The sequence below is a fragment of the Muntiacus reevesi genome, chromosome 19 (assembly GCF_963930625.1).
Source record: "Muntiacus reevesi chromosome 19, mMunRee1.1, whole genome shotgun sequence".
NCBI classification, from domain to species: Eukaryota; Metazoa; Chordata; class Mammalia; order Artiodactyla; family Cervidae; genus Muntiacus; species Muntiacus reevesi.
Genome location: NC_089267.1, coordinates 26,518,167 through 26,544,157, shown reverse-complemented (window position 1 = coordinate 26,544,157; position 25,991 = coordinate 26,518,167). Strand labels below are relative to the sequence as shown.

Genomic DNA, 25,991 nt, shown 5'->3' with positions numbered 1-25,991 from the left:
CATAGTCTGTGACCCCAAGGACTATGGCCCATCAGACTTCTCCATCCATGGGATTCTTCAGGCAAGAATACTGGAGTGGGTTGCCATTTCCCTCTCCGGGGGATCTTACTGACGCAAGGATCAAACCGTGTCTCCTGTGTCTTTTGGCAGGTGGATTCTTTACCACTTGTGCCACCTGGGAAGCCCTTCAGATTTTATAAAGTTACCCAAGTGATTATGTTCATTCATTAAAAATACAAAAACACTTAAACAATTCCTTTTGATATGTTGGCAGCACTTTTCATACTAACGAAAATAATTCAGGTTAACATTTACCCTATACGTGGAATGGTGAAACAAGAATTACTTAAATGCATGTTAAAATGTGTAAAAATGTGCTTGAGTATATGCAAATATTTTAAAACCAATTATACGAATTTCTGGACTGGATGAAGCACAAGTTGAATCAAGACTGCAGGAAGAAATGTCAATATCCTGAGATATGCAGATGACTACCACCCTTTGGCAGAAAGAGAACAGCGTTTTGATGAAAGTGAAAAAGGAGAGTGAAAAAGCTGGCTTAAAACTCAGCATTCAAGAAATTAAGATCATGGTCTGGTCCCATCACTTCATGGCAAATAGATGGGGAAACAATGAAAACAGTGACAGAGTTTATTTTCCTGGGCTCCAAAATCACTGCAGATGGTGACTGCAGCCGTGAGGTTAAAAGATGCATACTCCTTGGAAGAAAAGCTATGACCAACCTAGACAGCATATTAAAAAGCAGAGAAATTACCTTGCCAACAAAGGTCCATCTAGTCAAGGCTATGGTTTTTCCAATAGTCACGTACAGATGTGAGAGTTGGACCATAAAGCTGAGTGCCAAGGAATTGATGCTTTTGAACTGTGGTATTGGAAAAGACTCTTGAGAGTCCCTTGGACTGAAAGATCAAACCAGTCAATCCTAAAGGAAATCACTCCTGAATATTCATTGGAAGGACTGATACTGAAGCTGAAGCTCCAATACTTTGGCCACCTGATGTGAAGAACTGACTCATTGGAAAAGACCCTGATGTTGGGGAAGATTGACTGCAGGAGGAGAAGGGGACAACAGAGGATGAGATGGTTTGATGGCATCAGCGACTTGATGGACATGAGTTTAAGCAAGCTCCAGGAGTTGGTGACGGGCAGGGAAGCCTGGCATGCTGCATTTCATGGGGTCACAAAGAGTTGGACACAACTGAGCGACTGAACTGAACTGATACGAATGTCTGCATGTACACTGTATCACTTTCACTGTAAGGAGAGATATAGATATAACTTTCTTTTGCATATGTAGATATAGGTGTGTAAATGTCTTCATAAACATCTTCATATAGATATTTTATATCTTTATCTTCATGTAGTATGTAAAATATTTAGAATGGGGTTAGCCCTAGAAAGATTGTAATTAAAAGAAGTTTTCATCAGGAATTTTAGTGTTTTCTTCCTGTCCTTTATTATATAATGTTCCTTCTTCTAACTTTTAACACCAATCTTAAAAATGACCAGTTAATCTCTTGTCTTCTTTTCTCACAAAAATTTTCAGGAAGTCTCTTTTAAAAGTATTCCTATTTTCAAATTAAAGGTTAGTAATGCAATGGATTACCTCTCCTAAAATATGTGCATATTCGAATAGTAAGGGAGAAAATGATTGAACTTTCATGTTAAACCATATGAAGCTACTGTTTTTTAGGTAAAATACGTTCAAGTGTAGGCGATTCCATAAGGTTCAACCAATTGCAAGATTTAGGCATTTGTCACAATCTGGCTGCATCCTCTGAAATTCAGATTGTCCCCTTAGCACTTTGAAAACAGTATTCAGTTGCCCACTAGATAAATAAGGAACAGCATATGTTAACAGATCCAATACTTTGACAAACAACTAAAATCTGCTACCAGAAAACAGAACCCATATTAATTTTAGCATACATCTGTTTATTACTTATGACAATGAAAATATATGAAATACACAAGTATTTTTCAATGTTTTCATCCTTGGACAGCCTGATCATAACATCAGCCTTGTTCATGATAAATAGAATATACATTAAAAGGTAAATCTTACAAGGTTTCCTTACCTGCTTTGGACATCTTTTCATCTTTTTTAATTTCAGGTTCTGGGGTAAAACAAACAAATTGGAAAAAAAATAAGCATTTAAAAAAAATCAGTACTAAATGGAATAATAGGCAGACTTTAATAGATTTTTCTCATTTGTTCTCAGTTTCAATTATAGTTTCATACTTTAAACAATATACAATGGAATATGCATTTGAAATAAACTATAAAGTAACATAAGCAAAAGTACTTTGATTTAAATTTCTATTAAAACTGAAAAGTTTTAGTATACTAATCAAGAAATTTGGCATTCGTCTTCAATAAGAACCATCTATTATGATTCATAAATTCTCAAAGCATTGCAGATAAGGAACTTAGCCAAAATTGTTCAGGAAAAAAATATGTTGCAATTTTTCCTAATTTGACCAATTTAAGCAATTTCCTATTTTTGAAAACATACATTGAATTCATGGAGCTCCACCTGGTGGTTAATTTAATCATTTCAAACTGGTATAATTATTTTTACTAGTATTTGTTATTAATTTTATAAAATAAAAAATGGGCTTAACTTGGTATAATAATATAAACACATTAAAATAAAGTATTGCCCTTTCTTACTTCCTAGGACAATGGCATTTGTCTAGAAACTCTGCATTTTAACTTAATATAAGTATAGGATAAATACATAGTGTTCTGAGCTATCTTCATGACACTTTCCCAACCACTGTAATGACTGTATATTTTCATATTCCCCATCCTTTTCCTTATTTAAACAATTTTGCCTCGGTCTCAGAGCTCTCCTTTGTTGGCATAAATTCTTGTTTTGATTAAGGGAAGGGTCCTGGTACATTACAATTTTTCCTCCTTTCAAACAGCAGAAAAACTGAGCTCGTGGTTGGGCTATTACTGGGTATAAATTTTGTGTCAGGTATAGTGCTAACTGGCTTTATTTAGGGTTTAGCCTAATAGGGTCTATTTTCTAAAGTTACAATTTTTTTTTTAAAAGCTCATTTGCTTTGTCTATAATAGAGAATTATTACATAGCCATTGACACCCTACATCCTGTAACACTTGAATGCACATCCTGTGAAAAGTGATTATCAGTACTGTTATTGTACGTCCACAGTCCCTGGCACGTATTTCTCTTTTTTAGTTAATACATTCATTAGCTGGGGAAGAAGTGGAGTTGTTCAGTTGTGTATGACTCTGAAATTCCATGGACTGTAGCTTACCAGGCCCCACTGTCCATGGAATTTTCCAGGCAAGAATACTGGAGTGGGTTGCCACTCCCTTCTCCAGCGGATCTTCCCGACCCACGGATGGAACCTGGGTCTCCCAAACTACAGGCAGACGCTTTACCCTATAAGCCACCAGGAAATCCCATACACTATTTTAATGTTTCCTATGTTCCTTAATGTTATGTAAAGTTTGGTTATACATTTTTTTAAATTTAATTTTTGTTTATTGTCTGTATACTGCCGTTAGATTTTAAGTTTCATAAGGGCAAGAGCTGTGTCTTATTTATTACTCAAATATCAGCATTTGGTCAAATATCTAACAGGTGGTGCTATGATCAATAAATATTGTTGAATGAACGGCTGAACAAAACAAATACAGGCAAAGAAATATAGAGCAAAAAAATATGTAAAAAGATGAAATGCTCCCTCCTGTGTTTCTGTAGTCATAGAAGAAATTGATTAATCTCATGGTTGTAGAGTTGAAGAAAAATTCAGTGTCCTAGGATGAGGTCCATAGGCATTTTGTTCATCATGTAGAGCTGTCTGTTTGAAAGTTTTGCTTCTCACTGTACACCTGTTTTTCTCCCCTGTCAATCACATTGCCACTATAATCTTGAAATGGAATCATTTTAGCCTTGATGCTTGTCAAAAGGCCTTCTAAAAAAAATAAAAGTTGTGGGGAATATTTTTATCAGCTATGTGAACAGTACAGTCAGAACCAACTTCTACCTTGTCCATGAAATTTTATAATTTTATAATTATATAAATGCCTTATCATCATTCAATATGTGCGAGGCAATGGACCCTCTCATGATGCTGGAACTTCTGACTTTTGGTGTTATGTAAACACTAACAAGATAAACGTACAACTTAGGAATTCTTGGCAAGTGTGGAAAGAAGGCTCTTGGATGTATAATCTAGCTTTAATAGCAAGCTCATTTATTTAGTTTTGTTACCTTGGGCATAACTTAACACCTCGTCTCAATTTTGTCATTGCTGAAATGGAGAAAATAATGTGAAACTGATCAGAGAATTAAGAGTAACATGTAGAAAACGCTTACTTATTTTAAAATTATGCTCATGAACTGAAATCGCAGCACCTCCCAAGGTAATTTTCTTTTGTTCTTACACAACTGGGATTTTACCCTTGAATATGCAAAGCAGGAATTGATAGGTGAGTATTTCTAAGGTGAACATCTCTTTTATTCGGCTACTTGGTCACCATGAACTCAGTGTCTGTTTTGTAGATGGCATTTTTACTGAAGCTTGTCTTTGAGTCATATATAAATACCTGTTCTTAGTCATATCAAAGTGATAACTAGGTATATATGGCTTATATACATAGATATATTTTATGTATACATGTTATTGTTGTTGTTCAGTCACTAAGTTGTGTCTGACTCTGCAAACCCATGGATTGCAGCACACCAGGCTTCCCTGTCCTTCACTATCTCCTAGAGTCTACTCAAACTCATATCCGTAAAGTCAGTGAAGCTATCTAACCATTTCACCCTCTGCCGCCCTCTTTTCCATCTGTCTTCCATCTTGCCCAGGATCAGGGTCTTTTCCAGTGAGTCGGCTCTATGTATACACTGTTCAGTCACTCAGTTGGGTCCAACTGTTTGCGACCACATGGACCACCAGGCTTCCCTGTCCTTTACCAATTCCCGGAGCTTGCTCAAACTCATGTCCATTGAGTCGGTGATGTCATCCAACCAATTCATCCTCTGTCATCCCCTTTTCCTCCTGCCTTCAGTATTTCCCAGCATCAGGGTCTTTTCCAATGAGTTGGCTCTTCTCTTCATGTGGCCAAAGTAATGGAGCTTCAGTTTCAGCATCACTCCTTCCAATGAAAATTCAGGGTTGATTTCCTTTAGGATTGACTGGTTTGATAAAAACAATATATATATGTCTATAATAATGTGTATTCAGTCATGTCTGACTATTTGCGACCCTATGGACTGAGACCACCAGGCTCTGATGTCAGTGTAATTTTCCCAGCAAGAATACTGGAATGGGTTGCCATTTACTCCTGCACGGAATCGTCCCAACACAGGGATCAGACTCAAGTCTACCCATGTCTCCTGCATTAATGGCAGATTCCTTACCACTGAGCCAATGGAGAAGCCCTATATATGTATATACTTTTTTTTTTAAGTTTAGTCAAAAGGTTTCACTGAAGTTTCAGGAAACTAAGGGCAGTGATTGATGCTGAAGATAGCAGTCTGGAAGTTAGAAAGAGAGAACAGGAACTTTTATTTTCACCCCATCTAGACTGCTACAACATTTTTACCATTATTGTTATATAAGAAAAATATCTGGTTTCCATAAACTTTTTTCACATGAGCCCTTCTTTCGGGCTTCATACATAAGCACTGCAGAAACACAGAATCAAACAATCCCCAAGCTTAATGGTTGAAGCAGATAGCCTGCCAATTCGTATGTAGCACTGAGTTTTCCAGGCTGCTGATTTCATTTATGAAATGTAAATTGCTGGTGGGCCTGGGGAGGGGAGCTTCATTAATGATTTTTCAATGTCATCAACACTACATTCTCAAGTGAAGCAGGCCAACCAAATTAAACATAAATATGCTTGAGTTTAAAAAAGGGTAGCATAAATAATAAATATATAATTATTACAAGCAATAATAAATTTTCAAATTTCGTGCATAACTTTCTATTTTACAGGTGAAAATAAAAACTTCTTTTAAAAACAAAGCAAAAAAAAAAAGGGTAGCAGCGGAAAACCACTTTGTTTAGGAGTCTCAGCTTTGTCTTCACAATCAAAGTATAAATCCCAAGAATGTGCATTCTATTTCAAATGTCTCCACTTAAAATACTTTGCAAGTTAGAAGCTGGATGCCACTACTCTTTCTTTTCCCAATCTTTTTTTATCATTATCACAATAAAACAATTTATCATTATCGCACAATTATTTGCTTCTTCAGCACATAGGAGCTTTATATGTGCAATAAATATAATAATAATAATTCTTGGTTTTGCAACCAATGATGTTTCATATATTCTACATGGCACTCAGTAAGTGTATTATATGCATTATCTAAAATTTATTTAAATAATGTTAAATATTCATGCAAATATTCATAAATATTTATTAGCTCTCTAACCACAGTAGAATACAAACTTCCTGAGTCCTGGGGTGAGTTTTCGTTTTATCTGCTATATAATAGTGCCTCGGTCAGTGCTTTGCACAGATTAGGGATCAATATATATTTGCTGCATGAATGAAAAATTATCTTATATAAACCTAATATTACACCCACTTTACAGATAATAATATTGAGACTTACAGATAATAACATTGAGGCTTAATGCTTGTCTATGTATGTACTCCCTAGTACGTGGAAAAACTGGTCTCTGAATACTGATTTTTTCCAACTCCAAAATGTGAAGCATTTGTAAGAACACTGCTATGGGTTCCCCTGGTGGCTCAGATGTTAAAGAATCTGCCTGCAATGAAGGAGACCTGGGTTCAATCCCTGGGTCAGGAAGATCCCCTGAAGAAGGGAATGGCTTCCAGTATTTTTGTCTGGAGAAAACCACAGGCAGAAGAGCCTGGTGGGCTACAGTCTATGGGGTCACAAAAATTTTGACACAACTGAGGGACTAACAAATACAAGCACATTTCTATAACTACCATTGATACAGATAGAATGAATGTTTTTAAATATTTCACACACAAAAAACTACAAAGAAAGCCATGTACTACATCCTGTAGGTACACATTACTAACAGAGTCACTAAGATCGTAATTGGCATTAACAGTAAAGCCATTGAGATTTCTATCTTTTTCAGCCAGTCATTAAATAATGAATCACATAAACAGTTTCTTAAATTAAGCTGGTTAAACTAGATAAATAGACCGACAATTGATAGAATATTGATAGCTGCCTCACTCACTGCCAGAGTAGTATTCAGTATTTAGTGACATGGAGAGACTTTACCTTTAAAATCAGGTCACCAAATCCATTTATATGAAATATATAAAGGAGCTTCAGCATTGTTTTCCTTAGTCAAACTGTAGGTCAGTTTTGGTCTGAGGGAGTCTGGAAAGCCTGGTAGCAAAGGAGGGAGGTCATGCTGCCAGGCATGAGTTCCAAATGTACCTCAGGTGACTGTGTGACCCGGGCAATTCATTCCTAGTGCTTCAGTTTTCACATTAATGAAAAAAAGGATTGTTGTGAAAATTAGACTGAACACTACTTGTGAAGCACTTAGAACAAAGCAAACAGTGTATGTTAGTCTCTTTACTGGTATTTGAAAGGATTTTTCTTATATTTTTCCACCATAATGTTAAATAAAGCGTATTTAAATATAAATATATTTAAATAAAATAAGTTAGATTAAATGAAGTTACATTCATAAATTTAATCTTAATCCATGATTTTGTATCTTTTCAGTAGTCATTTGCACTTTTCGATGCATATCTGCTACTATTACAATTATACACACATACACATTTACATTTCACTGTGTTCCTCATTGGGCTTCCCTTGTCATTCAAGTGGTAAAGAATCTGCCTGCAATTCAGGAGCCGCAGGCAATGCAGTTTTGATCCCTGGGTCAGGAAGATCTGGAGGAAGAAATGGCAATTCACTCTAGTATTTGTGTCTGGAGAATCCCATGGACAGAGGAGCCTGGCGGGCTTCAGTCCTTGGGGTCGCAAAGAGTCGGACACGACTGAAGCGACCTAGCGTGCACACGCATGTGGTCCTCATTGTATTATTTAACAATGAATGTTTTGTAAAACACACACACACACTTTCACATTTTCTTTTCTGCGTGGGAGATACAGCATTCTAATCAGCTTCACTACAGGATTTGGGATTTGGAACAAACTCCAGTGAATCCATGTTTCTTCTTAATTATGAAGAGAAACTGCTGAAAATAAGAGATGTATTTTAGTAGGTAGCATTTGATTTCATATGCTGTGGATGCATGATTTTGTAATCCAGGTAAATACGACTGTGGGAAAGACAAGCTCTGATTACCAATCAGTTTGACTGGGATCATCTTTAGTTCATAGACTTCCAAAAAGACAAAACTGCCCTGAATTTGGGTAGTCACACAGAGAACCAACCCCTGACAACTTCTACTCCACTTTTCATCTTATCTCTGCCTGCATTTCTTTACTTCAATACTACATGGTCTGTTTAATATTTTTCCTCTTATTTAACCACGTTCCTATGTTTTTGAAATCTCATGCATCTTCTATGCTCCTATTTTTCTTGCTCGAATTTTTAAATCAGTGTTATCTTTGGTTGTAAACTGAGGAATCGTTTCATGCATAATAAAGGGGCAAGGTGATGGTGTTCTCAGGTAATTGCCCAATCTCATCCAAAGCAAGATATCATTTGTTACACTGCAGTTGGAGAAAAACCAACCAACCAAACAAAAAAGTCCCTCAGTTTAAAACTTGTTTCCCTGTTTATTAACCAAATGATCTAATGCAAGGCATCTGAAACACTCTAAATTTTAAATTCCCAACCTTCTGAAATGGGAACAATGATAATTAGCTGATGTATCTGTGACTGAAATTAGACTGAATAATTTAACAAATATTTCCTGAGCATTCATGTATGAACATATAACTCATAGATATTCACTGATTGGATGAAAACTTTGGTATGTCTCATCGAAGGCACCACTGGAGGCCACTTCACCTTCACTCTCTTCTAGCTCTCTTTACCAACTATCCTGAGCTCTTGGAGGGCAAGGATTGTGCCTTCTTCATTAGTGGAGTCTCATGACTAAGATATCTCCAGAATACTATACGATCACTCCAAAGTTGTTATGAAGCAAAACAATTTAAGACATGGTTTGAAAATGCCAAGAAAGTAAAATTTGTAAGTTTCATTTTTAGACGGTTTAGACCGAAATTTAAAGTAGAATCCTTGTCCAATTAAGTAACAATTTACACGGGTGGAAAAGACTGTTAGAATGGACCCAGCAGACACACAACACTGGGGGGACATTATCTTCAGATAATAATCTGGTGATTTCAAGCTCCTGGGCACAGCGCTCTGTCCATAACACGTATGCACACAGACACAGACACAGCCCCCCCAACACCCGTTCTCTCTCTGTCCCTGTCTGTCTCTCTCTCACCTCTCGTTCCCCTTAGGTTAACAGGAACAGCAATTATGCTTTATAAAGCGTCTATAGGTATAGTTCTAAAATAGCTCTCGTTTGCAACACAAACACTGAATGCATGACTCAATGCTTTATGCCTAAGTCCTGATTCGGCAACACTTCTTTGGCAAGATTCCCACAGGACCTGGATGCTCACAAAGTAAGTTTGCTGAGTGGACACTAAAAACACAAAATGAGCCAGAGGGCATTCTCTCTTTGCAGCACAGAATAAATGCATACATTTTCCCTGCCTCATTCTGTCATCATTTTTGTGATCCTTTGTCTTTTGTATATGCTAAGTACGATGTACCATGTTCCTGATAATGTCACTCTGTCTCTATCCAATCTTTTTTGTATGCCTTGCTATGTTCTATGGGCCTCATTATTCTACCTTTCCCTGAAACATCCCAACATGAAGACTCTGTACTGAAATAAGTAAGAAATAATGTGAGGAGACTGAATATATTGTAGGTCGCACAGAGAATAGTCAGTATGAGCAAGGTCCTGCGATGTTATCTGAAGGTGGCAGGAGAGGTGGTTTGATTTATTTCAGGTAATGAGCCAGGTGACTTTAAATCATTCAAATGGTTCAGAAAAAGGTGCAAAAATCACTTGCCAAGGTAAATATCAGAAATTCTTTTCTTTTTTCCCTAACAAAAGAGAGTCACTTTTTCTTACTTATGTCTATGAGCACTGGCATGCATTTTCTTTGACTTAAGTGAGAATAATCAGTTACATTAATAAAAGATCAAAGGTCATAGGTATGGCTCATCCTCCATCTGGTTAAATACATAAAAATAATAGATGACCTGATGTGAAAAACAATACATTTAAAGCTTTTCTAAAAAAGTAGACAAGAAAAATAAAAATAAGTTAATAAATAAAAAACTATGATATTTAAAAAAGTTTTCCTTCAAGGACAGAAGCATATTAGAATATTTGTATAACGTGGTTTAGAGTGACAAGAAAAATGAACACAGAGAGTGAAAGTGAATCACTCTTTTGAGGACTTAAATGGAAAGAATATCAAAGAAGGAACATTGAAGCTTTACATTTATAATTGCTCATATATTTCACATACATATAGTTGGACATATATTATGTACATTAATTTTTTGGATGAAGGAAATAAAATTCACACTATTTAGATACATTAATTTGGAAAGTCAGTGATTACAGAGAAAATTCTGGCAGTCTCCACTACTTCGCTTACCAACACATAACCACTTTCCATTCATTCTATCAACTTGGCAGTTTGGCCTGATGGGCTTAACTGGAAAAGTGTTAGACTGTTAATTTATGCTTAGAATAAAGGTGCTACTGTTATTGGTACCATTCTTATCTTCAGGAAAGGAACTGTAAATAATTTTTGTTCACATGTTTGGCAGAATTCACCATGAAGCCTTCTGGTCCTGGACTTTTCTTCATTAGGAAGCTTTTGATTATGTTCTCACTTGTTATTACTCCATTCAAATTTTTTATTCAATCTTGGCCATTGCATGCTTCTAGATATTTACTCATATCTTCTAGGTTATCCAAGTTGTTGGCATATAAGCATTCATAGTAGTCTTTTATGATCCTTTTAAAATTTTTTGTAGCAAGAGTTATAACATCTCCTCTTTTACTCATTTTATTTTACTTGGCTCTTCACTTTTTTTTTTTTTAAATCTAGCCAAAGGTTTGTCATTTTTATTGATCTTTTCAAAAGACAACTCTTGGTTTCGTTGATCTTTCTACTCTCTATTTTGTTTGTCGGCTCTAATCTTTTTCATTTCCTTCCTTCTGCTAACTTTGGACTTAGTTTGTTCTTTTTTTCTCTAATACCTTAAAGTATGCAGTTAGGTTGTTGATTTGAAATCTTTCTATTTTTTTAATGTAGATATTTATTGCTATGAACTTCTCTCTTAGAACTGCTTTTGATGCATTCTGTAAGTTTTGGTATGTTGTGTTTTCATTTTCACTTTTCTGAAGATATTTTCTAATCTCCTTTTTAATTTCTTCTTTGACCTATTGGATTTTCAAGAATATGTTGCTTAATTTCCATGTATCTGTGAATTTTATCATTTAAGTGTGCATGATATTATTGTTATGTTTCATGCTTTTTGATTGGACATTAAATGAAGGCTTTCAAGTATCCCTGGCAGACTACAGTCCACGGGTCTCAAAGAGTTAGACATGACTGAGTAACTAACACATTCACACTTTCACTTTTATTACTTACTAAAGAAGATGTGGTAAGCTTTCAATCTAACAAGATTTCTTTTAAAATTAATTTATTTTTTAGTAAGAATTTTAAAAATTGTAGCTGTTCTAATATATGTGAGAATTTACTGACCCCCTCCAAGCAAAGAAAGTCTAAGGTGACACCACCTCTCACAGGTAAAAGTTAAAGTCTTTGCATATAACATTATTCTTTCTGTCAAAATGTCCAAGGACTGTCATTCACATTCAGCACCACAGGCCTGAAACTTGGTTGTTTAGTAGTAAACAAATTATGACACTAAATGCATAAAATTTCAAAGCACCAATAATATCTCAGTGTATTACTATAAGAGAGCATTCGTGCTTTAAATGGTAAAATAAAAAAGATATTAAATATTCTCAAGCAGTTATTTGAAACATACAGTAATGCAGAGAGTTCAACATTAATGAAATGAGAATATAACTTTAAAAAAAATGCATCTTTTCCAAAATTCTGCCTTCCCCACCATCATTGTCTGTGATCATGCGCTGGGTGGAGCTGCACTGACCACCTGGGATAGGATGATGAAAAAACTATTCCCAGAACGATGAAAGAAGACAGGAAACTCTTAAACAGATATTTCCAATGTTCAAAAACTCAGATTAGCACCATGTGTTTTTGTAGTTTATTCGCTAAGTTGTGCCTGACTCTCCTAAATTGTTTTTCATTTATATATTTATATACTCCACACACATTTCTAGTGGGGAAAAATTTTGCATTTTGCTTTCTTAATAAAACTGTGGAAATTTATAATACTCCTGTCTGTTCCTCATTTTTAATACTTATATCTTAGTTTGGAAAAAATTATAACATCAGTGAATGATTAAATTACTTGATGGAATAAGACCTTTCAATTTAGATATTTACATAAATGTTTATTGAAATTGACAGTCAGATCATGATAAAGAAATCCAGAGTTATTTTAAAGAAATAAATTATCTAAATACAAAGGAATGTATTTAGTCTTCATAATTAATTCATTCTTCAAATAATACAGTGTAACAGCATTTTGCTGCCTATTGAACATTTAACATACCATGTAAGAATTCTCCTACAAGAAAAATGTTTGAATTTGCATATTATGCCAGAATAACTTGAAAGTGTATGTAGCACCAAAATAACTACTACATAGGGGACAATAAAAATAAAGTTTTGGATATGATGATATTTTTCTAAAGTGAAACATAAATGCCTTAATAGGTTTGAAATCCTTATTCTTTTAAATACTTAAAAAAAATTAAGTATGTTATGTGGGCTGAGGAAAAAATTATGTTGTGCTTTCTTGTTTCATTAAATAACAATTTTGTTTAATTTAAATTTAATTGAAAAACAAAAAAAAATATGACTTGAGGGTATGTTTTTTATACATTGCTACACTGACTGACGGAGTCTCTCCTCCATCCTTCATGTATCTCACTCAGTCTCCTGTCAGCTTCCCCTCCCACTGCACTTCCACATCGCCCTAAGCTCCAACACATGTTTATACAAGTTCATGAAAAGCGTTTTCTTTTAATAAAATTCCAATAATTTGGGATTTTTACCTCTAAGCCCTTGCATATTGGTCAACAGTTCACACAGATTCCTCTTCAGGGTAAAGTAGAAACGGGCTCTATTTGAACATTCAATAAAGCATGTATATTTCATGGCTTTACTGGTTCACTAATATGTTCATTTTAATGATAAGAAATAATAGACAATTTGGAGAATGATACCAGGCCCATAGAATTTACTGGGATAATTAGAAACTAAATGTATTACATTGGACTTAACATGTTTACTTACACTTTGGGGAACATAACTTGATGCATGGCATATCAGAACCCACAAACCTATGAACCTAGTGTAATAGGAAGGCCAGAGGGCCAACAAGACCCCTTAGATCACAGTGCTTGATTGGGAGATCAGAGCTCTCATGCAGGTTCTGCTGCAAATTATAACAACTTTGGAAAATTTCTAGACTATTTCAGTTTTACCTATCTATAGGATGAGGATCTTGGACCTCATCCAAAAATCCTTAGAGTTTACCTCTGTCTCCCAGCTATAAAATTTGTTAGGATTTTACTGTATCTGAACTGAAAGCATGGCAAGCTATCACTGAGAAATTTTAAGTACTTTTTGTATCTTACACCTTTGGTTTCCATGGCCATTCCTAATAGGATTCACCTTAGGATATTTATAAAGTGCAGATTTTCTACTACAGACTCATAAAAACAGAATAGCATATGTATTTTTTATTGAAGTAAAGCTGATTTACAATGTTGTGCCAATCTCGGCTATACGGCAAAGTGACTCAGTTTTACACATATGTACATTCTTTTTTAATATACTTTTCCATCATGGTTTATCTCAGGAGATTGGATATAGTTCCCTGTGCTACACAGTAGGAACTTGTTTTTTATACATTCTAAGCTTTCTCAGTATCTCTGACATGGCTACTCTTTCGTGTGTTGTTTCATAGGACAATTTAAAATTTTACAATAGAGAATACTTCTTTTCCCTTTGCATCAAAACATAGAAGTACATATGAAAGTTATACCCCTGAAAGTATAAAAAATAAATGAATAATATATCACTTTATTGCAAGTAACTGAATATGCAATAGGTGGATCAATGTGTTTTCACATTTCATTATAGAGTAATACCTTTTTCCTTTAGGGAAGCTGGAACCTTTACTTCTTTTTCCTTAATAGGCTCTGGAAAGAAACATTAAACATGTGTTTGAAACCAAGATCACAATGCTAACACACACACAGTGGAGTCAATAAGCTATCAGTAAGGTGAACCAAGGTGGAAATGATATGATGTTTTCTTTCAAAAATAATTTTAATCATAAAGAACAGTATAGAGCACAACAAGCCATTTTCTAGTCCTATTTTTTTAAATAAATGTAAATTGTTGAATGATGTACAATCTATGTATTCATTTAAGAGGAGTTTTTGGATGGCTAGGAACTTGCTTTGTCTATGATTTTGAAAAAAACACATGACTTCAGCATCTAGAAGTCTTCCAAAACTGTTATAATCAGCACTAACGTAGTTTACTTCTCTCAGGCTATGTTTCTTCAAAAAATAAACAATCAAACATAAAACTCTGCATATATCATGTAAATGTGGTGTTTTAGTCATCAGACTCAAGTTAAACAGATTTCAAGAATAAGACTAAAATAAATACTGAGACAGTTTCATCTATGAACTCCCAAAATCTTAAACATGTGATCCTTAGTTAAAGCAAATCAAGTATAACTCCATTTATTCTACCAGTTTCAAACACAAAATGATTCTGATCATATCATGGGTTCCAAGGAGATCTATGGGCAATGCCTTGAACAACATTATGCTCCCTCAATAACTTATTAAAAATAGAAGATAAAACCAGTTCTCTGCCTTTTCTACAACACTAAGTCTCAGTATCTATTTTACTGACAAAAATGACTTATAATACAGTGAGAAAGGAAGGAAAGAAAGAAATCAGTCCTTCCAGCCCTTTTTTTCTATTCCCTTCTATGGTGTGGGGAGGAATGCAAAAAATATGGTGGTGGTACTTGTAAATGGACATGCCACCCAAGAAACTCAGAATTCACTCAGTTAAGGTGAGTTTGGATCATTTCAAGAATGGATTTTGGGGTTCCATTGAAAAGGTTGTGTCCCTCAAAGCAAGATTTTCTCAGTATATAAACTACAGCCTTAAATATCCATAGGCTTGTTGAATTTTTTAAAATGGCTTTGGTGGCAAAGAAGTGTCCCTGTTGCTATTTATTGTGCTAAGAATAAATAGTATCAAATTTTTTCCTACATTTCAGCATGTGAAAATGAAATCAAGAGCCATGAATTGAATAAACACACTGAGAAGCTTCATTAACTTTTTCTTTCTGGATGATGGTGGTAATTTACTGCTTTGCATTTCCTGGCTAAACCAAAAGAATTAATGTATTGTGAAATGAGAAGTGGTGATCGGGACAGATTCTAGGTGGGGTGAGAAAATGTAATGCCTGGAATTTCAAAATTCAAAATCCAGCATGTTGATTTAAATGGATAGCTGTATACAATTGTGTGAGATTAAAGTAGCTGTAAAGTACAAGACCTAAGAAGAGGGCCCATGGACTGCTTTGATTTTGAAGGAGAAAGAAAACAGAGAGATTTTTTTAAGGTATCTGAAGGCCATAAACCTATCACTGTAAATTGGGGAAAGTCCTCAGAAAATAGAAATCATTTTTATTTCCAAGTTGCTAACAGGAAGATGCCTTTGCCGCCATGCTGGGTCATCTGCACTGACTTTCCTGCATCTCATTTCTTCTGAGTGTCCTTTTTGACTTCAAGGGACTTTGACCTGATTTAAGAAGACTGTAGGGCAGTCTGAGCAGTCCCTAACTACCCAAGGATGCCAAAGTTGACCAAAAATGGGAGACAGGGATATATGGGAACTCTTCACCTCTGTGTTAGGAAGAATAAATATGTCATTGGTTTGGGTCAGCTATTTACACATTTTTTTCAACTTAACTGTCTTGCTTGTCAGGAGCAAAGCATTGGAGAGCACATTTTTGCATGTGTGTTGTTTGTATAAATATGGTAGCTTCTTTACATTTAACCAAGAGCTTATAGGAAGTCTTAGGAATCTTCATTATCTGGACCTAGAACATATTTAAAGGTGCTGGGATATAACTTGGAACTCTCAAAATAATCTGGCAGGGAGGTGGTGATGTAGAAAAGTTCACACAGAAACAGGAAGATCATTCCAGGTTTTCCATTCACCTACACTGCTACCAGAGTCAAAGGCAATAAGGAACTTGGGTGAGAATTCACAATGAATAAATCACTAGGGATCAGTTGCAAAGTCATCAGAAAACTTACCATGTCCTTAGCGGTAGTTTTTGTTTGGTGAGTGGGAACGGCCAAGAAAAAGTATGGTGAAGAAGACAAATAGAATTTGGGGAAAACTTCAAGTGCATCGTGCTGGGTATCAGAATATGAAAGAACATAAGCTCTGCTGAGAATTCCCTGGCATTAGATCCAAACATACACAAGCCTGAGTCACAAAACTAGTCAATAGTTCTAATGTCCATCATATTACACCAATACCAGGGGCATCTGTGGGTGCTATTATTGCATTCTCATTAGAAGACAAATAATTAATCTCCTTGTTGCCTGGTTACAGTTTGGTTTGTAGTTCCTTGGACCATCGGTGAATCCTGCAACCTCAGATAAATCAGACCAGTTGTAAGAAGCAAGTTGCAAGAAGATAGGGTGAATGTCAAAAGGACTATAGCCAATAACAGGGGCGTCTGATTTCTGGGTGGTCAGGGCCACTTAAGCAGGGTTCTGCCCACTTGAGTATGTAGAGAAGGCTTACTATCTCAGAGAGTCAGTAGCTGAATCAGCAGCAAAAGTCAACAAGATGTTTCTTTCTCTGGCTCTTTTTTTTTTTAATGATCATCTTCCAGCTCTCTCTCTATATCCTTAAATACACAAGCCTGATGATGTTCTCTAGGCTTTCCTGAAGGCTCAGATGGTAAAGAACCTGCCTACAATGCAGGGGTCCCAGGATTGATCCCTGGGTCGGGAAGATTCCCTGGAGGAGGGCCTGGCAACCCACTTCAGTATTCTTGCCTGAAGAATCCCATGGACAGAGGAGCCTGGTGGAATGCAGTCCATGGGACAGCAAAGAGTTGGACACGACTGAGTGACTAACACATTGATGTTTCTCTAAATGCCTAATTTATTCACGGTTGTCATATCCCCAGTAAATGTGGCCCTAAATGATTTCTGTGCAATAACTCTGGTTTTAGAAATGCAGCAATGTTTCAGTATGGGTTTCCTAATATGTACATACAAGTGGAAACTATAGGAGACCAGCAAACGTAGGCAACCTTTGGGCTGCTCCATGAAATAAGTGGCTATGTAGCAAGTAGAATTGCTGAATTCTGACTCTGCCACAGCTCAGCAGCAGGTTTCAAAAACTGATTCCAGAAACAATAACACTGCAGAGGTTAAAGTCACCGAAATTGTACGGATAACATGCCATTTTCTCTGATTTTTCTATGTAAAGAAAATTATATTCAGAAACTAAAGGAAAAGTGACAATGAAATTCTTCTAAAATAGCACCCAGCTTGTATATAACAAAGATAATCGAGGGCATTAACACAGCTTGAATTTAAAAAGAGGTTCATTTAAAATAGTTCTAAATCAATAATCATATGTAATAGACTTTTATACACATGATTTTATAGTGACCATGGAGACACCTTACAAATAGTAGAGAATTTAACACTGAGTAAAAAGTGTTCCCTAGGAAATTGTCTGCAATTGTATGTTAGTAACAACAACAACAGTAAAAGAAATTACAAAAGCCTACTTTGTGAAGTGGTCAGTGTGGATTTAAATTGTCCCAGATAATGTTTTCCGGAACAGATGTTTACAACTACCATTTCCAAGTAGTTTAGGCTGCAGCACAAGTCTTTAAAGTAATAATTGAAATTTTTTATAATCATCGTTGATTGAAAGATAGTTTTAGAGGTAAGAGCCAACTTTTCTGTTGAGTTGTTTTCATAGCAAATGGTAATATATGGTGTAAGTATTCCTGTGACACATATGCTCAACAAAATAAGTCTATTTCATACTATATTGGAAGGAGGAAGGTTTAGATTTTGCATCTATATATGGATTTTCCTGGTAGTGTGTTTCAATAATATTTTTAGTTTCCACACAAACAAGGACAATGTTTTTGTAAATTGCCAGATACAATGAGAGGAGAGGTGAGGAGTCTCTCTCAGAGAACAAATAATCACAGGTGAAAAATGGACTGAGCTCCTCTGTGGGAATTAAGCGGAGTCACCCAATAGTGAAAGGACTACGAGTATATTTTTCCACATTGCATTGACATTTGTCTACGTCAAATAGATTTTCAAGAATAGGTAGTGAGTTCTACACTCTAAGGAAAGATGCTTTAAAGAATATTAAAAATTTTTTTTAATAAAGAGCCTTTGTTTAAGGATTAGACAATATCTGTGTTAAAATGGAATAAAGGGGTATTAAACCCAGCAGACTGGATTCTGATTCTTGCCTTTGCTTCTCACCCAGTGTGACATTGAGTAATTTAAATTACATATACCTCAGCTTCCTTCCTTGTTTACTGAAATGCAGATATCAAGCACAATTTGCAGAAACAAAATATATAAAGTAGAATTCAACGTGCCTGGCAAAGAGCAGATGCCTTCCTTCTCTACTTCTCCCAAATAATCGTCACACCTTCGTCTGGATAACTCCTCGCCCTTCGTACTTGAATTTAATATAACTTCTTTAGGAAAGCCTTCTCTAACTCCTCAGACTTGATTATGACCTCAATCGAAAAGACCTGAAGTTTTATGTGACATTATTCTTAGAAAGAGTCCTGGAATTTGGACGGGAGGGAAAAGTCAATCCATTCAAGAGACTGAAGTCGAAAATGTAAAAAAGAATATTATGCTCTTTCATAGCAATAAGGAACCTGACAAGACTAAAGCAGATAGGACATGACTAGGAGTCTGAAAACAGCAGAATTCAGAATTTCAATTCCCAAGTCTTCCTCCCTATTCTTAGTTTTGCCATCTTTGTTTCACCAATGATTAGCAAGTGCTTGGGAAGATTATGTAGTAAATACATATTTAATGAATGGATAGAAAAAAGAGAACCAGAGGGCATGGAAGCAAGTCCTTCTTATATCCTTTACTTTCATTTTAACATTTTTCTTTTACCCTTTCATTCTTAAATTTTTAAAATCTTTTTTCCTTTCTTTCAGAAATTATAACAAAAGCATTTTTAGATCATGGTGAACAGAAAGTATTTAAGAGACATGTAAATAAACAAAAGTTTTCAAATACACGAGTGTCATATGCAATTCTGATCCACAAATTTACAAGGAGATGACTGACGTACTGTGGACACATTCAGATACTTTTGTTAATAAGTTTCTAGTGTTATATTAAATTGACTCTATTACCTTTATCCTTCAGAACTGAAGAAGTCTTCCCAGATTTTTCTTTTCTAATTTCTGCAAGAAGAATCATGAGGAGAAAAGGTTACAAGGAATAACAGAGAAAAATGGCAAGTTCTTTACATTATGTTTACTGAGGCATAAAGAACCTAGGGGCTCTGCATTGATATTCAAGATAAAGGTTTCTACTGGGATAAATTGCCTGTAACTATCGAACTAAGTATGCTTAAGATAGAAAATAAGCCCACAAATTTTTATAAGGGGCAGATTATGGTAGATAGAAAAATATACAAATACAATTCTATGGGCTTTGGGGAAAGAAGATATGATAAGAATAATAGCTAATATTGTCTACTTACTATGTATCACAGGGAATGCTTGCTACTATTTAGTCACACAGTGTTCACAATAACCCTAAAAGTTATGTAGGTTCAGTTATTACCCCTGTTTTCACATAAAGGGATTAAGCAATGTTCCCAAGGTCATGTAGCTCTCGTTAGTAAATGGAAATATGAGATTTGAACTAAATGTCTCTTTGAACTCAAAAAGGTATTGGCTCTGGTAGCTCAATGGTGGAATCTGGAAAGGCTCTGGCAGGTGGCACTGAATAAGAGCTCGAGAGACGGAAAGGAATTAGACCAAGAGCAACAGAGCTGAAAGGACATTTTAGGACAGAAGAGAGAACGGGGAGGCGTGGGCTGGACAGTCTGCCAGTTTGGCTGAGTCACTTGTAATCAACAGAATATAGTGGAAGTGTTACTGTGTGAATTCCTAAGCTAAATCAGGATAAACCATGTGGCTTCTATCTGCTTCTGCTTCTCCAGGGGCACTAGCTCTGGGGGAAGCTGGCTGCCATGTAAATACTCCAGCCGACACCGCCAGGCTGGCAAGACTACATACAAGCAATCCAGTTCAACAGCCCCAGCTGAGCTCCCAGCCACGAGCTAGCATCAACTGCCAGCCAGCTAAGCAGGCCATCTTAGACATCCAGAAGTCAAGTTACTTAGATATCCACAGTCCAAGCTTATAACTGACTGTAATCACAGGATATCCAAGTGAAAAACTGCTCAGGTGATCCCTCCTGAACTTCTTGATCCTCTAAATCATGAGGAAAGTAAAATCAGCTGTCTTATATCACTACATTTTGAAGTGGTCTGTATATACAAATAGTATGTGAAACGGCTAACAAATAGCAAAATATTACACCATGCACATTACAAGTTCTCCAGTAGAGCCAAATAGATAACAGAAAAAAGATTAGTTCTACTATTAAAATGGGAAGGTTTTTACTGAAAAGATGCCATTTGAGTTTAGGTTCCTCAGTTGACTAAAATTTCACTGGTCAGGAAATAACAACAGTTTATCAGGGTGCAGGATATAAGTCAGATTTTTTAAAAGCTGAGGATCATATAAAAAAAGGACTCCAGGAAATCTTGATTCATAGAAGGATAATCTACCATCAATTGTGATATGGAACATAGGGAACAGAGTTCTTTGGAGGAAGACATTATCTTTGTTTTGAATATATTTTATTTCATGTGTCAAGAAGATACCCAAAAATGACATGTTGCAGGGAAAAGCCAATTTTGACTCCATGTTGGAACTGTGTTTTTGACTTGCTTTTATAAACATACATAATGGCCTGCTTCAGAGAATTCTGCCCTTTTGCCTGACTAAAAGTGCCTTTGTTTAGGACCCTGTCTACCTGTGGATGGCAGGGAGGAAGAAATGAACACATCCCTTGCCTGAGGCTTGCCATTCTAGGAGATGTTTGCAAGATTAATATCCTTTTTACTTTGTTTCCTCACCTTCCCCTACATTTGTTCTATAAAAGAACCTGGCATCCAGACCCTGACAAAGGGTAATTTTGAGACATTAGTCTCTCATCTTCTCCGTCTGTCGACTTCACCAATAAAGTTGTATTCTTTGCCTCAACACCGCATCTCTCCAATTTATTGGACTGTTGTGGGTGAGCAGAGCAAGCTTGGACTCGGTAACAGACATGTCTTGCAAGCAGCTGAAAATACAAATGAAGTGCATATCTCATGCCAGTAATGCAGAAGCAGAGCAGCTTGGTCTCATTCCTAAGTGGAAACTATTGATACAATTAGTAAAAAGATTGTTTTAAAGGCTCCAAACAAATCTTATTTGCTTTTGTCAAATAGATAAACTTGACTTAGTGAAAAACTAGGTATATAAGAGCAAAATAAACCAGAAAGTTAAAAACTGTTTTCTTAATCATATGCAATTAAAAGAAAAACTGATGTCCTATGTTACTTTTTACCTGCATGTTTTAAAGCAATCTCACATAATTGGCCAGTATTGACATCAATTCATATATTGGTAATAATAAACTTAATTTTACCAGTTATACTACTGCCAGATGTTTAAAAATGAATACCACACACAAAGTGTGATCAAAATAGCTATAAATAGCAAGCTAAATTTTAAATATTATAATCTACTAGATTAAACTATTAAAGAGAAAAATATTCAATTTCAAAAATTCAGGAATTTTTCTTTTTAATTTAGGTACCTGAATATATCTACCAAGACAAATAAATAGAAAATAGCATTTACTTTTTCTTTTAACATTATCTTCTAAAAGATAAAATGTATATATAACAATACTGTTTCTCTCTGCAAGATTTTTTTAAAAGGCCTGTGAAACAGGCAAAACGAAAAACTGAAATAATGGACAATCATGTAAGAAAAGAAATCAGCACTAGAGTTACTCCTCAGCACATAAATGTTTTGAACATCAAATAATGTGTATAAAGGAGATGGCAATAATTAATAATATCTTTCATTTATGCTCAGTTGCTTCAGTCTTTTGGGACCTCAAGGACTGTAGCACCCAGACACCTCTGTCCATGGGATTCTCTAGACAAGAATACTGGAGAGGGTTGCCATTTCCTTCTCCAGGGGATCTTCCCAACTCAGGGACTGAACTTATGTCTCTTAGATCTCCTGCATTGGCTGGCAGGTTCTTTACCACTAGCACCATTTTGATTTGGCTATTAGCCTTTATTCACTGTTCCAAATGATCAATACCAATTTTCTATTAGTGACGTTAGGATATTGACAAAAATATATATGTAGAAGTGCTGTGGCTTGATTTCAATGTCAAGTGTAGCTAAAATGCAAAAAAGAAACTAAAAATGGAAGGTGTAAAAGATCCTAACAGAACTGTCAGGCAGTTCAGACTTCCTGGCTATGTGAGGAATCAAACTCAAAATTCTTAACCTTTCTTTCCCAGATAGCACTACTAAAGGGCTCAATAATATCACTTCAAAAATTGTGTTTCTTTCCTCTTTTGAAAATATATAATTTGTCTGCTGATTTGAGATACTGTTTCATGAGCATCATGAATAAGATTAAGTATCCTTTTTTTTTTCCTTCTGATGGAAAGAATGGTTTTAAAGAACCATCTGAAGCACTCTATCCTTATGCTCAATGAAAGGTAATTCCTCAGATCATGACTATTAATGTACATCACACCAAAATGATGTTAAATTGTTGCATAACATTTCTATTGCTTCTTAAGGTGATCCTACCTTGTTTCTAGAGTGATTCAATTGTGATCAATTGTATGATTTTTAAATATTTAATATGCAAAAGCCCTACATGCGTCTGTCATTGTTTTTTGTTCATCTGGACATAAAAGTGACAATGGGGGATATTTTAGAAAAGGTATTTTACAGCATTTTATATCCTTTTCAAACTCCAAAATATATTTTATAAATAAATAAAGAGAAAAGAATTTTCAAGTTGTCTAAATGGTTTAGCATTCTATGCTTACAATTCCCAAGAAGAAAAATATATTTTGATGTTTTATGCAATACTAACTTTGAATGTTCCCGAAAAGATGCTGTCAGTGTTTAATTTTGCTTAGGACATTGTTCATTAACTTTTAATTAAGTATAACTTGATTAGGAAGCCATTTTTAATTTGTCTTTGTCTTAATGATATATCTAATTATTTACCTTATTCTATAGGCTAGCTTCCTAGGGGACTCAGTGGTAAACAATCTGTCTGTCAATGCAGGAGACACAAGAGACAAGGGCTGGATCCCTGGGTCAGGAAGACCCCCTGGAGGAGGAAAGGGCTACCCACTCCAGTATTCTTGCCTGGAGAATCCCATGGACAGAGGAGCCTGGTGCGCTATAGTCCATGGGGTCCCAAAGATTCAGACATGGCAGAATGACTAAACAGTAATTCTGTACATGCATCTCTAAAGAGCGTCCTTCAATTACTCAAGCGTTGTGTGGTTCTAGGCAAGCTAGGCTGTGTCACCATGTTAAAACTGTCACATGAAGCATGGCGTAGGAATTCAAAACAACAGATACAGAACATATTTAATGTGTACCTTGTGATCACCATGGACATAGAAGTCTTGCCCAATGGACTAAGTATTCTAGTACTTTTGACAAACTCTTTCCTATAGTAATATAGTTCTTCAAATTACCTTAGCTGAGGGACTTCTTAAAGCGATCTAACTATTATCTTCCTTTGACTGAATTCTGATCCAGCTTTACAATAATGATGGTTTTAGGCTGTGTAGCTTGGCTCTAAGAGGAGACTACTAACCAGAATTCTGGAATGTATCTCAGTGGGGTACGTTTTACTTTATCTATGATCAGCTCTTTTAGGAAGAATAGTAATATGCAATTACTTAAAAAAATAAAATAAGCACTCCTTTATATTTTGGGAGCTGAGGTAAACTGGGACACCTTAGGAATATAACTCTCTGAGCACTAAAGAATTTGTCTTTCAAAGAAAACTTTATTAGTCATGAATTTTTCTCATGTAATCATGTTCAACTTAAGATGTCAAATTTCTCATGATTCTATCACGAAGAAAATCTTTGTTAAAAGATTAATTTCCTTAAGGGCAGACAAAGTTGGGTCTTGGTCATTCCTGTATTCACATATAATGATAAAGTATTGTTTCCTATGTTTAGACACTTTTACATAAAATCTTGCTATGATTGGAATGTTTGTTTCATTCTGAAATTGATATACTGAGGCCTAATACTCGATGCAACAGCATTTGGAGGTGGGGCCTTTGGGAGGTGATTATGTCATGAGAGTGCAGCCCTCATGAAAGGGATTAGTGCCCTTACTTATAAGAAGAGACATGAAAAGGATGACCTGTCTTCAATCTCTCGCTCTCCCTCTCTCTTTCTCTCTCTGCACTATAGCAGGATATAGTAAGACATTTGTTTGCAAACCAGGAGGAGCCACTTTATCAGGAACCAAATTGGCTGGCACCTGACCTTGGACAGTCTAGCCTCCAGAAATGTGAGAAATAAATTTCTGCTGTTTAAACCACCTAGTCTATAATATTTTGTAATAGCAGCCAGAGTTGACTGAGACAGATCTGTAACTCCTCACCCATTCCAGGGAGGTAGACATTGTCTAGATTTTATAGATACGGTAGTAGGATCTAAGAGAGGTAAATAACTTGTTCAATATCACAACTACTAAATGGCAGTGGGAAATTTGAATCCAGACCATCAGAATAAAAATTACAGCTAAACTACTACAGTAATTGCTGGGAGCACAGTGGACTATAAATTTGATAGCGCCACAGATGGCTCCTAGAGTGAAGAGTGAGCGAGCACTTGCATCACCACCTCACTGCAATGTTCTTCACAACTGCCAGTCTGTCATAGCTTTCCAAATTCTTTTCCTAAAGCAGAGGCCATGTCATCCGGCACATACTAGGAAGTCGGTAACTATTTGTTGAATAAATTAGCCAAATTTATGCTGATCACATTTTATCAGAAAATTTACTCTTGAATCTCTACACAAAAGCCTAATAATCATATAATCACCTTTTATGGTTAGCCATTTCCCAGCTTTGCAGTCCCAAGTTGGCTAAGTTATCAAAGTAAAAGGAAATCACGAGCACTTAACAATATTCATGGATAAAAATAAAAAAATATATATATATATTTCAACTCTACTTCATGTAGCAATTTGCTTCTTTTTTTAGCCTAAGAAATTTCAAATGGTGAATTTCCAGTGTTTAATAACCTCACACACCTATATTTATATACATAATTTCAATTAATTTGTTGCAAAAATCACTAATCATCTCTTCATTTCAAATGTAACATATTTTTATACTCTCTACGGCAATTATAATATTGTATATATTCTACACTGTCTTTGAAATTCTTTCTCAATTAGAAATCTTCTACAAACACATTTATGTGTGACATGAGAAATGTCTCCAGGTCGACTGTGTTCAAATATGAGACTTGTTTCATGAGGATATACATATATATATATATATAATTTGAAGAAA

The 25,991-nt window shown here is 35.5% G+C and overlaps 1 protein-coding gene across 24 annotated transcripts in view; it reads right to left on the bottom strand.

The window, feature by feature from the left end:
• The window catches only part of TRDN (triadin), a 392,562-nt gene that overhangs the window by 63,229 nt on the left and 303,342 nt on the right, over positions 1–25,991 (bottom strand). For all 24 annotated transcript variants that reach the window (XR_010659958.1, XR_010659959.1, XR_010659960.1 and 21 more), the window contains 3 exons: positions 19,683–19,733; positions 14,353–14,403; positions 2,100–2,138 (listed from right to left, as the gene is read on the bottom strand). Coding sequence is in view for 19 of the 24 variants with exons in the window: in XM_065911840.1 (XP_065767912.1) it covers positions 2,100–2,138; positions 14,353–14,403; positions 19,683–19,733 (141 nt within the window). In the remaining 5 variants the exon portion in view is untranslated. The remainder of the gene's footprint in view (positions 1–2,099; positions 2,139–14,352; positions 14,404–19,682; positions 19,734–25,991) is intronic.